Genomic DNA, 12,636 nt, shown 5'->3' with positions numbered 1-12,636 from the left:
CTGCCTGCTATCTTGTATGGAAATTTCCAGTCTGTCCCTTGCCTTTCAGGAGGGCACAGCGCTGCTTCCTGCCACAGAGCCATCAGAACCGGTGCATGAATCTGAAACTTGCATTGGATTTAAATGCTTGGGGTCTTGAAGCCCCTACCTCCTGCACAACCCTATCAAATTATTTTATTGCTTCTAATATACAAAGTATCAGATTTCTTTTTCATTACTGCCCTTATGCCTTTGCAAGCATTATTTTGTACATTCGTTACTCCCTGGCACAAAACACCAGTTCATGCCAGCTCACTCGATATGCATGCAGATGTGAATTTCAACCTAGAAAAAGGTCATCACTCAGATAACAAATACGTGTTTTAACTTTCTGAACACATTAGTTGTAGAAACCTTCTACACAACTGCTTTATATAGTTCTGTTGAAGCTGTGGTGTATGTGCTTTTAGGCTATGACCAGTTTTAAGCAGAACCAGTCATGTTAGTGGTTTGGTTTTTTTTTTTTACTTTAATCTTGTTTATTATCATCTCTTCCAAGTGAAAATTCAGTGGCTTTTTTAAGAAAACAAAACAGCAAACTCAGTAGGTAGACAAGGGCATTGTGGAACATTGTGTCATGACTGTAAAGGCTTGCTGTGTCCACATAATGACTGTTTTACTGACAGATAATTGGATCTAGGTTGTGTTGCTGCTGGCTTTAGGCTTTTTTTTGGGGGGGACTGATTTAACATAATCTCAAACTTGTAAACTTGTGCTTAATAACTGCTGATCGAGAGAATCTTCTGACTGTCAGATTACGCGTATGATTACTGTTAGTGTCTGAAGAAAACTTTTGGGTTGAGCAACCTTTGCTTAAAGCGTCAAAACCGAAGGTTTACACAGTAATGTATTTATTTTCTCTAAAACAGTGGCTATGCCTGTGCATTCTTCTACACTGAAAAAGGTAAGAAGTACAATAACTGGAACATATCAGAAGGATATTATGATGATGATAACAGTAGAGTGCCCTGCAATTCATGCAGACGTAGACTGAATGTGCACTGCCCAACTTTAAAGTCAATTAAATGGACAATATTGGCCATACTGGGAGATGTTGAGAGATGAGGGACTGAGATGCAGCATCCTGATTCTGCTGAAATGGGCAGCTCTTGTGAGTGGTATCAGTGGGATTAGCCTTTCATCAGGTAGGACTGAATGGCCCAAGGATGAAAAGATAGCCTTGACATCCCAATCTAATGCTGAGTCCCAGTTTAGATGTAAATCTGTATTTCACCTAATAAAATAATTTTATTTTTTTTTAAATATATAGCATCTTTCTCAGGGCATCGTCACTCATCTTTTTAAGCAACCACTATCAATACTAGAAGAAGCTTTAGGAGAATGGCCTAAACAAAATGCCAAAAAGCATCTCCTGACAGACTGAAAGAGAAAGTGAATTCTTAAATCAGGGGCTATTTGTAGCCCATCTAAACTTAGAACATATTAGTTTGGATGTCTCTAAGAACATTACAAGTTCATCTCGATTTGACATAAGCTATTTGAAAATGGTTTTAATATTAAGTAGATACATGAATGCATAAACTTTAATGGATAAAACATGAACTTTCCGCAGAAGAGTTTCAACTGTAACTAAAAAACAGATGCATTTCATCTTATTATTTGCAAGTTGTGAATAAATCTGTCACAGGTAGCCTGAGCTGTTTGAAATTATAAGAGTGACTTGTGAGACCAGTAAACCTCTTCCAGAGTCTGGCTTAAGAGGTCTGTGAGCTGTAAATAATAAAAATAGTTACACTTAGAACCATACTCAGTTGAAAAGGCCTTATCTAATTGAAATTTGAGAGCCTAGGCAAAATAGATACACAGAGCCAAGTATTTATTTCTAAGGAAACTAAATGAGCTAAAACCAAAGTTTTAATGGAAGACAAAGTGCATTAAAATCTGATCAGCCAAAGCTTCAGGCACAAAGAAGTGATCAACCCCACCTTTCTGTGCTATTAAAAACTGAACAGAAAGTGTGACATTTCATTTTGTGGATTCCTTCTTTCTGAAGTTCTAGTTGGCTGCCATTTTGAAACACAGAATAAGTTTAGGAGCCCTTAGCGGAATATAATTATCATTGTCATTCCCCTAACACCACTGGGAGGCTTGGCTCTGAGGGCGTCCCTCTGGCAGGCTGCCTCGAAGCCAAAGGAATCTCAGGAGACCTCATCTTGAGCACAGTAGTTAGGGCAGAGCAGACATTCCCAGCGGGACATTCTGGAGCCAGACGTTAGGAGGGACAAGGTTGCCAGGAACCTGACAAGACACCAGAAAAAGTGCCAGATGTGCTGGGGTTTTGTTGTTTGGAGTTTTGTTTTGTTTTGTTTTGTTTTTTAATTCTGCTTGCTTTCAGTACAAATGTATGTAGATGCACTAGGAGAATTATTTCTGCTTCAGTAAGGTGTTGATTTGTTTTGTCTTATGGAAAGTATAAATGACATTGCTTATGTTGTAAATGCCATAAGCTTTCTATGCTCAGGAACTTCATGTAAGGAGCAAATACACCCTTGAGAACTTTGTTACTTTTCTGTTCTTTTTTAACCTTTCTCTGTTCCTAGATGTGTTTATCTTCCAACTGGTTTGATACGAGACCTGTTTAGAACAGCCATGCAACAGTTCAAGCACCCTGGCTGGGCCTGTTGTGATGCCTCCCGTCACTTAGTTACTCAGTTTCTATGCTGTTCCTTTGTATGTGCCATGTGGACGCCTACTGAGAATGCCAGAAAATGTCAAAGCAGCATGACAAAATATACTTCTTGTCACCACAGAGAAAGAGTAGTGAGTCTAAATTCCACATAAAGTGAGGACCCGGATTCCTACTGCTAATAGTATTGGAATTTTTCAGCAGCATATTAGCAGCTATGGCTTTCATTTCCCCTCATTTCTTATTGGTGCTATGAGAGTTTCAAATAAGAAGTCAGTTTGTACACTGCTGTTCTTGGGTTTTTTTCCAGTCTCTCCCGATCAGAATTTCCAGTCTTACCTATCATTCCAGTAAATAAGCAGTGACCCTGATTCTAATGGCCTTTGAATTAATAATGAAGGTTATCAGTATGGGTTCTTTTGCTGCTCTTAAGATTTGTGGCCGGTTAAATTGTTCTCCTTTGAACATGGCACAATATAAATTGCAATCATCCTTGGCAACTGCTATTTGTGTTGGTCGTCGTGAAAAGCCAAACATGACTGCTGTGCAATGGTCCAAGTAATAACAGCCCAGCACTAGTCATCTGTCTGAACATTAAAACATTGTAAGTTCCAAGCCTTGTTTCAATTTCTGTCTTTGTTTTTTTTCTGGGATTCAATGCAATATCAAGTATTTCAAGTTTTGAGTTGTGAATCAAGGTGAGCATGGTGGGGATTAATTTGGTTTTAAAAACATTTCAGTGTCAATGCTAATTCAATTTCATTTAGGAAAAAAATGTAAACATATCCAGCCTTTTCTATAGTTTGTTTCTGGCCTCCCTCCTGTCAATGATTTCTTTCCTAGCTAATGAAAGCAAACCAAATGTATTTTTTCCCTTCTGTTTCCACTGCAAAGGCGAACCAGACATGACTCACTACAAAACTGTAGTGGATTCAAGGAGGCAATGAATAAGGCTGAGCAAAAGATGAGTTAGGAAGTACATTTTCAGTCCAGCACAGAGGCAACTCCTGCAATGATTTTCAGCAAAGGAAAGGAGAGGATGTGAGGAGGAGGAGGAGGATGGAGGCCCTGTGTGCATAGAGCCTGGGACAGGCCATCATTCATCATCCCTATGACAGCTCTCTTTCTTGAAAGAACCCTTTCCTCCCCACTCTTTGCATTTCTATAAACCCCAGAAATTGTGGTGTGGGTTTTTTTGGTTTTGGTTTGTTTTTTTAATTCACAGGCTTCCAGGGTAGGAGTACACTGGAAAGACCTTAGAGGCAGGAGCTACAGAAATCTGACAAGAGTTACTTGATATTCATTTTCTGCCTTCCTCTCTGTTACGCCTTTTCAACACAGAATATTAAGGCAAAAATTATTTCATTTTCTCCTCAGTCAACTGAAACATATTCTCTTCTGTGATGCCGGCAATGAAATGTATTTTCCAAGTTTAAATAGCAGTCAAACAATAACACAAGTACTTCTGCAGAATTTTGCTAAAGGTTCTCTATCCTCAGCTGAATAACAAAGGTCTTCAAGAGCATTTGCCTCGGTTTTTGTCATTTGCAGAGAACATCCATTTAATTTTTTCTTCGTCTTTCACAAGCAAGCTGACTGATAGCTGGTTTGTTCTCTATTTCAGGTCGTGGAGACTAATTTGGTTGCTTTTGACTGTCACTGGATCATTATAAATGAGGTAACTGTCAAGTGAGCACTCTTGTGAACCTTGAATCCTGATTTCAGGCTTACTGACAATACTCATGCAAGTCTTGACTTTGCCAACAGGAAGCAGTAGCTACGACAAAGTTCAGGCACACTGGGGGAGTGGATGTTGCTTAATAAAACTAGAATGACAAGTTCTTGGACTTGCTTCTTTCTCATGCCTATTTTAAACAGAAGTCCTTGAATAAATGGAATATAAAATAAAAAGTCCTTTCTTTATGAGTATCTTGAGATTTCACATTTGACTGGCGCTGACTGTTTTTAGAGAATATTTTAAAGTCTTTTTTCATATATAATCTTTCACAGTGAAGTGCTGGAGTTTCATTTGTATTTTGATGATTTTTCTTAATAAAATCCCACTTTCCTTTAAGAATTCCCCTAGAATTCAGTCATCGTTGATATCCAGATCTGTTGATGTTAGTGGGGAAGCTTTTTGGTGGACTTCTGGATCAGGCCATATATGAATGTTCATGAAGGGAAAAAAGGAAGAAAGTTAAATTCTGATCCTATTTTTAAACTGTGAAATAGGTTCTTTCATGAATGCCTGTCAGCTAAAATATAATAAGTCAATATGTGAAGTAGCTTTGCATATAAAACATTGAACAATGCAATTGTTCATAGATTTGATAAAATTCAGATTTTTCTTGTATGAAAAGCAATTTAGGTCTCTCCCCTAACAGATAGATCATGCAACTTCAGTATGTTCTCAGGATAAAAAATTGCTTGGAGATATTTATGTAAATTCCAGGTCTACTCTCTGGATTTACTGTGCACTTCTGTTTTGACAATAATTACTAGGTTTTCATTAGTACAGTGTACTAATAGTGAGGTAATGTAATCCAAAGCTTTTTTTTTTTTTCAAGATTATGGCAAGGTATAACGCTGTTGCAGTGGGATTGTACTTTGGCCTACTCGTTTAAACCAGTGGATTTTTAGCCAGTTTTCCCTGGAGAAAATTATGCCTCAGAAAGTGCTGTGAAGTCATCCAGGTTCAGCAGAAATTATTTTGGGCCCTGCGCTGCTCCTGACCAGTAATGTGTGTATTTTCCAGCACTGAATGGGTAGGCCTCACTGGTTGAGAACCCAACTTTAAGCTACAGACAGTCATGAGAACAGCATATGAGTTTTCTTTTTCCTGTCAGATTAAATGATTTTTCCTTATCACTATGGTCAAGTTACAATACAAATGTAAATATTTCCTGAATGATGAATGTTGCGTAACATTACTTGCTTATTGCAACATTTTACCAGCTCAGTAATAAGATTGCAGTGCCTCTACTTTGGCAGTGCAAAATTTGGAAATGCAGTGATTTACGGACCCCTTGCTGTGTGGTATATAAAATGTCTATCTTCACATCCAAGTCCATTTGATATGGTTGTCTATTAGCTGTTGATGACCACAGTACTTCCATACGACTAGAGTGATCCAAGTGCTCTGCCTGTTTTGTTGCTTACATAAATCTTTTGTGACATCTTAGACAACTTAGACTTGTGTTTGTGAGCCTGTACTGGCTAAATCAGACTGTCAACTAAGCATCTGTAACACTGCTTCTCTGGCCTCCTAATCTGAAAATATAAGCTGATCCATTACAGTGAAAATGCATTGTTTTTCAAAATCCACGTATGATTCAAATACTTCCTTGCATTGAGGTACCAAAATAAGCTGGAGTTGTCTTTCCTTTTCCATCACTGTGCCAAGAGGATACAACACACTTAGTGAGTATAGTAATACACAAGGAAATACCACCTTCCGTTTCATGATCAGGAATATGCTTAGGCTTTGTGAGGTAACATCTGTTATTTTAATTGCTCACTTTAAATGCTGTAATGCCTGGAAAGAATTCCTTCTTTTTTATTGTGCCATTAGTTGCTATTTTATGTAATACAGAAAATTTGCTTGAAGACTGTGTAGCATAATTGAAATGCATATGTGGGAGGAGGGGGGTTGTTCCCATAGAATGAAAGGCTTCATAATTTGTTAAAGCAAAATACAGCTTATCAATCCTTTGCAAATAATACAAATCTCTTCTGATCAGTGCAGTCAGCTGAGGAAATACTTTCCAAATAAATGTTCTTATTCCTTCAGGCCCTTAAAGCAGATGGTGCAATTCTTTATTTAAAATTTGCAGGAGTCATAGATTTGAATGTAGTCGTGATCAAATATGCCTTAACAAAATGTGAGAATGGATTTCTCACACTCTCTCTCCCTCTGTCTGTCTGTTCCTGCTTGCTTCTTTCCCTCTGCATAATAGTAAACATAACCTCAAAAAGCCCAGGATAGTTAAATTGTATTTCTTTTATGACTCTTAATCACAAGTGTACAGTAAGCTTAGATTTTATTTAGTGGAACTGAAGAAGGAGCATTTGTATGATTTGCATCACTTTTCTTTCTTTTGCTCTTTTCAAATGAAATGTCTTTTTTTACTTTAAATCCATGTCTCTCAAGCATTTTCCTGTGTTAAAACATTCAGAGTCATCTTACCATGCCCAAGGCTGCCACCAGTTCTCTGTTACTATTGTTTACTCAAGGACAGCCCAAAACACTTTCCACTGCCTATAGTTACCATACAGGAGGTGAAAGTATTAATTCTACTGTACAATGGGTTGGTTGGATTTCTTTTGCAATAATGTGCACATTTATGACCAACTCTATTAAATTTAGAATGGAATGGGTGCGCAGAAAAGCTGATTTGTGTGAGAAGAGACTGAAAAGGTTGACTTGATTAGCCTATGAAAACAAAGACTGAAAGAGGATATGCTCTCTGTTTATAAACACATACAGAGTGTGAATAAATGCATCGTTGTCAAGGGCTAGAGGACAAGGTTGGCACAAGAACAAATGAGTTCAAATTGCCCATAAATAAATTGAGGGCAAAAGTTAGTAGAAGATTTCTAATTACCAGAGGCATGAGAGTATGGAAAAACTCCTTCTTTGAGGAAAGAACAAAAAAGGCCCAAACTCTTTTAAAGAACAGTTACTAGAAAAAGATCCTACAAACCTGCCCATCATAGCACAAGAGAGGACTAGGGGACCCACAAGGTTATATTCAAAGGCTACTTTCAGATGAAGACATGTTTTTCCTAGAAAAGGGCTGGTCCTTGGCCCATGCATTCAGCTTTTTCCATTGTGCTTCTGCCCAAAGCACTCCAACACAAAAAAAGAACATAACTATGTTTTAAGCTTGAGCAGCTACATGAGGTCCTAAAATCACAGCTTGGTTCCAGGAGCACACATAATTCTACATTATAGTATGCATAATTGGTTAATAGTAGCATTATAGCTTCATTTGAACTCTCATATTTTCCAGCGGTGATGGCGGGTGAGGGGTGAAATTCCACCCTCTTAGGTACAGGTTGGCGAGCGAGCTGTCAGCTCTTTTTTTCAGATAGGCGAGAGCCAATGGACAGACTGACTTAGCCCAGCTTTCTCCAAACTCTTGGATATTTTTCCCTGTGAAAGCTAAAAATTGATTTTTCCTTGTGCTATCAGTTTTCTCTTTTTCATCATCCTCCCCAGAACCTGTAGAAACCTAAGGGAAATATAATGGACCAAGTGATTAAGGGTGGGTGTCAGGAGGATGGGGCCAAACTCTTCTCACAGAATCACAGAATCACAGAATGGTAGGGGTTGGAAGGGACCCCTGTGGGTCATCTAGTCCAACCCTCCTTCCAAAGCAGGGTCACCTACAGCAGGCTGCACAGGACCACGTCCAGGCGGTTCTTGAATATCTCCAGAGAAGGAGACTCCACAACCTCCCTGGGCAGCCTGTTCCAGTGCTCCATCACCCTCAGAAGGAAGAAGTTCTTCCTCAAGTTCAGACAGAACTTCCTGTGCTTCAGTTTGTGCCCATTGCCCCTTGTATTAAGTGTCTGCCTGGGTTGTTTACCTCAAAATAATGATTGGAAGCTGAAAGACAATGTATATTAGGTGTGCAGTACACAGTCTTGCTTCCTACTGGAGTCTCTGCCTGATATGTTGAGGTGATCCTCTTCACTTCCGTTTTCCTAATACATCTGTAAAGAGCTATTAATTTAAAATAGCATTTCTTTCCTTATTTGTTTGCGTATTCAGATGAAATGTACGTCTAATTTTATCCTTGTTCCATTTGAAATAGGACAGCCTGTCCTTTATTCCAAGTTCAGACCAACAAAAGAAAAGTTTGGAACTATATACTGAACATCTGATTTTTCAATAAACATCCCCATGTAATCTAGCCTAAATTTATACAGGTGCCAACTCAGTTCAACTTGGCCAACTTTGTAATTTTTTTTGACATTTGGTGCTTGTATAACAGATCATCTGCCATCCTTATATCGTTATACAGTATCCTCCTTTGAAGTGCAAATGAAAATTGTTTCCTCTCATACAATAGTTGCTTTATATAGATTTCTTAAGTCAGATCCAAAATTCAAGAATGAGAGATGATATTGGAGAGCCATTATATAAAAGGCTCATCATGCAGTCAGTGCCAAATATTAAAAAAATGACAAAGAAATATGTAGCAAACAACTAAAGCTGAATTTGGGTTTGCATAACATTGCTTTGTTGTTAACCTAAAATCTGAATTTATTATATAATCAGTGGAATTCACAGCACTTAAAATAATAACTGTCATTAATCCATTGATGTATATACCTCCCTGGCTACCATACAAATATTTCTTTGGTGTTTGGATTCTGTTATTTGTTCCCAGGTGATGTATAAAAATACAAGGTAGTAACCTACAGGTTAAAATGAGCACATTCTTTTTCAAATGCCCCAAAAACGCTGAATGCAGAAAAAATGAATACACTTTTGAGGCAGAAAAGATAAATATTTCAGCAGCTCAAAGTCAAAATCTACTTAAGTATTATGTAGCAATATAACGTGGCCATGCAGGTGTCAGTTTGTACATCAATGGAACAAGTCTAATAGTCTTGCTGTTGCAGTTTGGGCATGGTGTATAAAGAAACCAGGCAAACTTTTTTAAAATCCTCTAAGAAAGGATATAGTTTAAAATCAAGATGATAAGTTTCTTGAGCTCTCCTTTCTGCTTATATTGAAAGTATTATAAAAAAAATTACATGCATTTTGCTAAAACAGCATTTTTTTTTTTTTCTACCTTGCAGCTAGTGAAATGATACAGACTAAATTAAAAGACGGCATCTTAAGCTGAGAGAAACCATTATCTATGGTACATTAAGGATTAATTGACTAAAAATCAAGATATTACACTGGACACAGCTGATGCCATGTGTTATTTTTTGTTTTCAGAAAAATCTGTATTTCATAAAGAACATTAATAACAGATGAATTCAAAAAATACGACAGTCTGTGAAGAGGAATAAAACACTTTTACTGTAGTCAAGGGAGCAGAAGTTACATCTCATGTATTTTTCTTCCAAGCTTTAAAGGAAATAAGCAAATGCCAGTATGTCTAAAGAAGTTGCTTCAAAACAAGTAATTTAAAGAATATTAACTGGAGCTCCAAAAAAAGCCAAAATTGCCAGGATAATTGTCTTAATATTTCAAGAGCTGCTTATTGAAAAAGCTCGGCCTCCTTTTCACAAGAAAGATTCCATAATTTGAGTTCAGATCTATGTCCTGGTGTCTCCTAAGTCCTTGATTATGGCTATAGATCAGGAAGCTAGAGGTAAAAAAAAAAGATGATGTTTAGTTACAGATATAACAATGCAGATGTACTATATCCTTAAAAAAAAAAAAAGCTGTAAATACACAAATAAGAATCAGAAATATTCAGTAAACTGTGACTATACACAGGGTATGTTAAATGCAGGCTGCTAAACTGAGCTCCTCAAGCACCTCCCTTACTGGGGGGGTACACACAATATTAAACATCTAGAAAGTTTGGGGCATTAGCCTCTGTCATTAAGACAGGTTATGGATGAACAGTTCAACATGGTGAAAAACAGATTCTAGTTAAAAAGATTATTTCTTCTTTACACAGAATTGTAACACAGTTTTGCTTGACAAAGATTTGACACAGAATTGCTTTGAGAGCTACCAACTGACCCTATCCGAGTCACCAGAAAAAGCCCGTGTTTAACTAAAGTTCAAGTTCTTATGTGAACGTTGGAGTCAATTGCTGTTACTTGTGAACCCACACTCCTCTCGCTCCGTGTTCCCCGAGGGCCTCATCGCTCGATGGTGTAAAGCACCATTTTCCCAAACTGCAGGAATTTATACTACATAAAGAACTATTTTTCTGGTTTCCCTAATCTGCTTCAAAGCTAATATTTTAAGCTTAATATTTCACATATTGATGTATTTACTTAGTGGTTTTTTTTTCTTTAAAGTGTGTGTCTGTAGAGTGAGTGTTCAGCTGTAAGCCTTAATAGATACCCTATGGAGTAAAAAGTTGGTTTGAAATTAGGTCTTGCTATAAACAAGCACATACACACCTAGAATGCTCTAATGCATTTTCTTTGCCCTTTTGGTAAATGATGTTTGCTAACTTACACATTGTTTATAGGTTCTTGATATTCTGTTTCCAGGAAATGAACACTTCAGGTCTGAATAATTGTCTGTACCTTCACAGCTCCTAAATAATGCTACACTTAGAAATTCATCATGCTATGACTTCCTACTGATTTACACATTATCTGCCAAGGATGCTGTGAAACACTTTTGAGTAAAAGATCAAAGGTAAAAAGAAAGGGAGAGATAACAGAAAATGAAACAACCAAGTCCAGGTATATCTCCAAAGATTTGGTGAGGTCTGGGCACAGTTCATTTTAAACCTTTGCAGTTATTGTCAGGGTGATATGTTAGTTGTTTTAATGAGCATGCATGTGTTCTTTTTGAAGCTATGGCAGAGCTCAACAATAGCCAAGTAGCATTCACACGCCTCTTGGTTCTCTCAGTTTATTTTTTGTTTATAGTCTGGCAGTAACATTTTTGTATTTTAACTTTTATGCATATTCTTTCCCTTGCTTTATCTTCCAGGAAATAAATGATGTGGATGTGCAGGAGCTGGTGAGAAGGTCAATTGGAAGGTTAACAATTATTCGACAGACATTTCCAGTGCCCCAAAACATAAGTCAGCGCTGTTTCCGTGGCAACCACAGAATATCTTCATCACTGTGTGATCCGAAGGACCCTTTCTCCCAAAGCATGGAGGTAGCTCAGATATCAGTCTATTCCCACCTGGGAAATGTCTTTCTAGATAAGTTCAAGGTTTTTTCCCAGGAGTTTAGTGTAATTTAATGTTTATTTTTCATGTCCTCTCCGACGTGTAGTTTAATGGCTCATAGCATGACAAGAAAATACTTGTGCAGGGGGGTGAGTGTGACTGACGACAAGAACAGCTCGCTTGCTCGCTCCACAGCAACTGACAAAAAAGTCCGAAAAAGACATCTGATCTCCAGGCAGTGGGGTAGTTGTTTAGTTGAACTGCTGAATTTTATTTTTTATCTTCTCACCAAGAAGAATTTCCTCCCCTTAGCCAACATCTCCTGAGTTGCTGTGCTTCTTTAAACCTCAAATGTGTTGACAATAGGAAAGTCTTCCTGGGGAGCATTGGTGTCATCTGTTTCGAGTGTCTTGGTGTATGTACCTAAGTCTATGCCCATGCTCCAAAGAGGCCTTATTTTCAGGGTTGTTGATTACAAATCACAGTTAAATTATAAGAGCCTTCCTACCACGTGAAACTTGCAACGGGACCATGGTCACCGTCCTCCTGACTTCACATGGTTTTTCAAGAGCAAGTCCTCTACCTCTCTCATATATCTGGTTAGGCTTAGTCATGACAAAGCTACAGCAAATCAGAAGTGTGAAATTGGCTTAAGATGTCGATTTCACTTTTGGATTTTTTTGTATGGTCATTTAAGAAGTTGTAGAAAAATTACTACATTGGCAGCGGTGCAGAAGGAGCATACCTGACTTAGCAGCAGAGGGCAGTCATCTTGTAATGCTGAAAGAAAGGAGTGAGAGAGAACAATGGGAGAGATATAGGGAGGTGTTGAAGATCATCCTTGCTTAAAATCAAAAAATACAAGGGGTAAAGGAGGAGAAGCGTGTTTGGTCTTGCCCTGTTTCAGGTTAGCTGTAAGAGCCTTTCCCTCACTAATCCTTCACAAAGCAGCCAGTAAGCAGCTATTGATGACATGAAAAACTTTGGCTGTAGCACACTGTGCTGTGATCCTATTAGAGTTCTTAAGATAAACAGGGCTGTGTAAGGTCAATAGACACATAGAACATCTCTTAAGGCTATTTAGGAACTTAGAAAATTCCTTAGGTTGCACCT

General features: G+C 37.9%; 1 protein-coding gene across 3 annotated transcripts in view; it reads left to right on the top strand.

The window, feature by feature from the left end:
- Positions 1-12,636, top strand: part of GRID2 (glutamate ionotropic receptor delta type subunit 2) — a 769,355-nt gene that overhangs the window by 520,669 nt on the left and 236,050 nt on the right. For all 3 annotated transcript variants that reach the window (XM_009936971.2, XM_075421502.1, XM_075421501.1), the window contains exons 5-6: positions 4,311-4,364; positions 11,337-11,510. In XM_009936971.2, coding sequence (XP_009935273.2) covers positions 4,311-4,364; positions 11,337-11,510 — 228 coding nt within the window. The remainder of the gene's footprint in view (positions 1-4,310; positions 4,365-11,336; positions 11,511-12,636) is intronic.

This window comes from Opisthocomus hoazin, chromosome 5, assembly GCF_030867145.1.
Source record: "Opisthocomus hoazin isolate bOpiHoa1 chromosome 5, bOpiHoa1.hap1, whole genome shotgun sequence".
Classification (NCBI taxonomy): domain Eukaryota; kingdom Metazoa; phylum Chordata; class Aves; order Opisthocomiformes; family Opisthocomidae; genus Opisthocomus; species Opisthocomus hoazin.
This window is presented reverse-complemented; position numbering and strand designations above follow the sequence as displayed.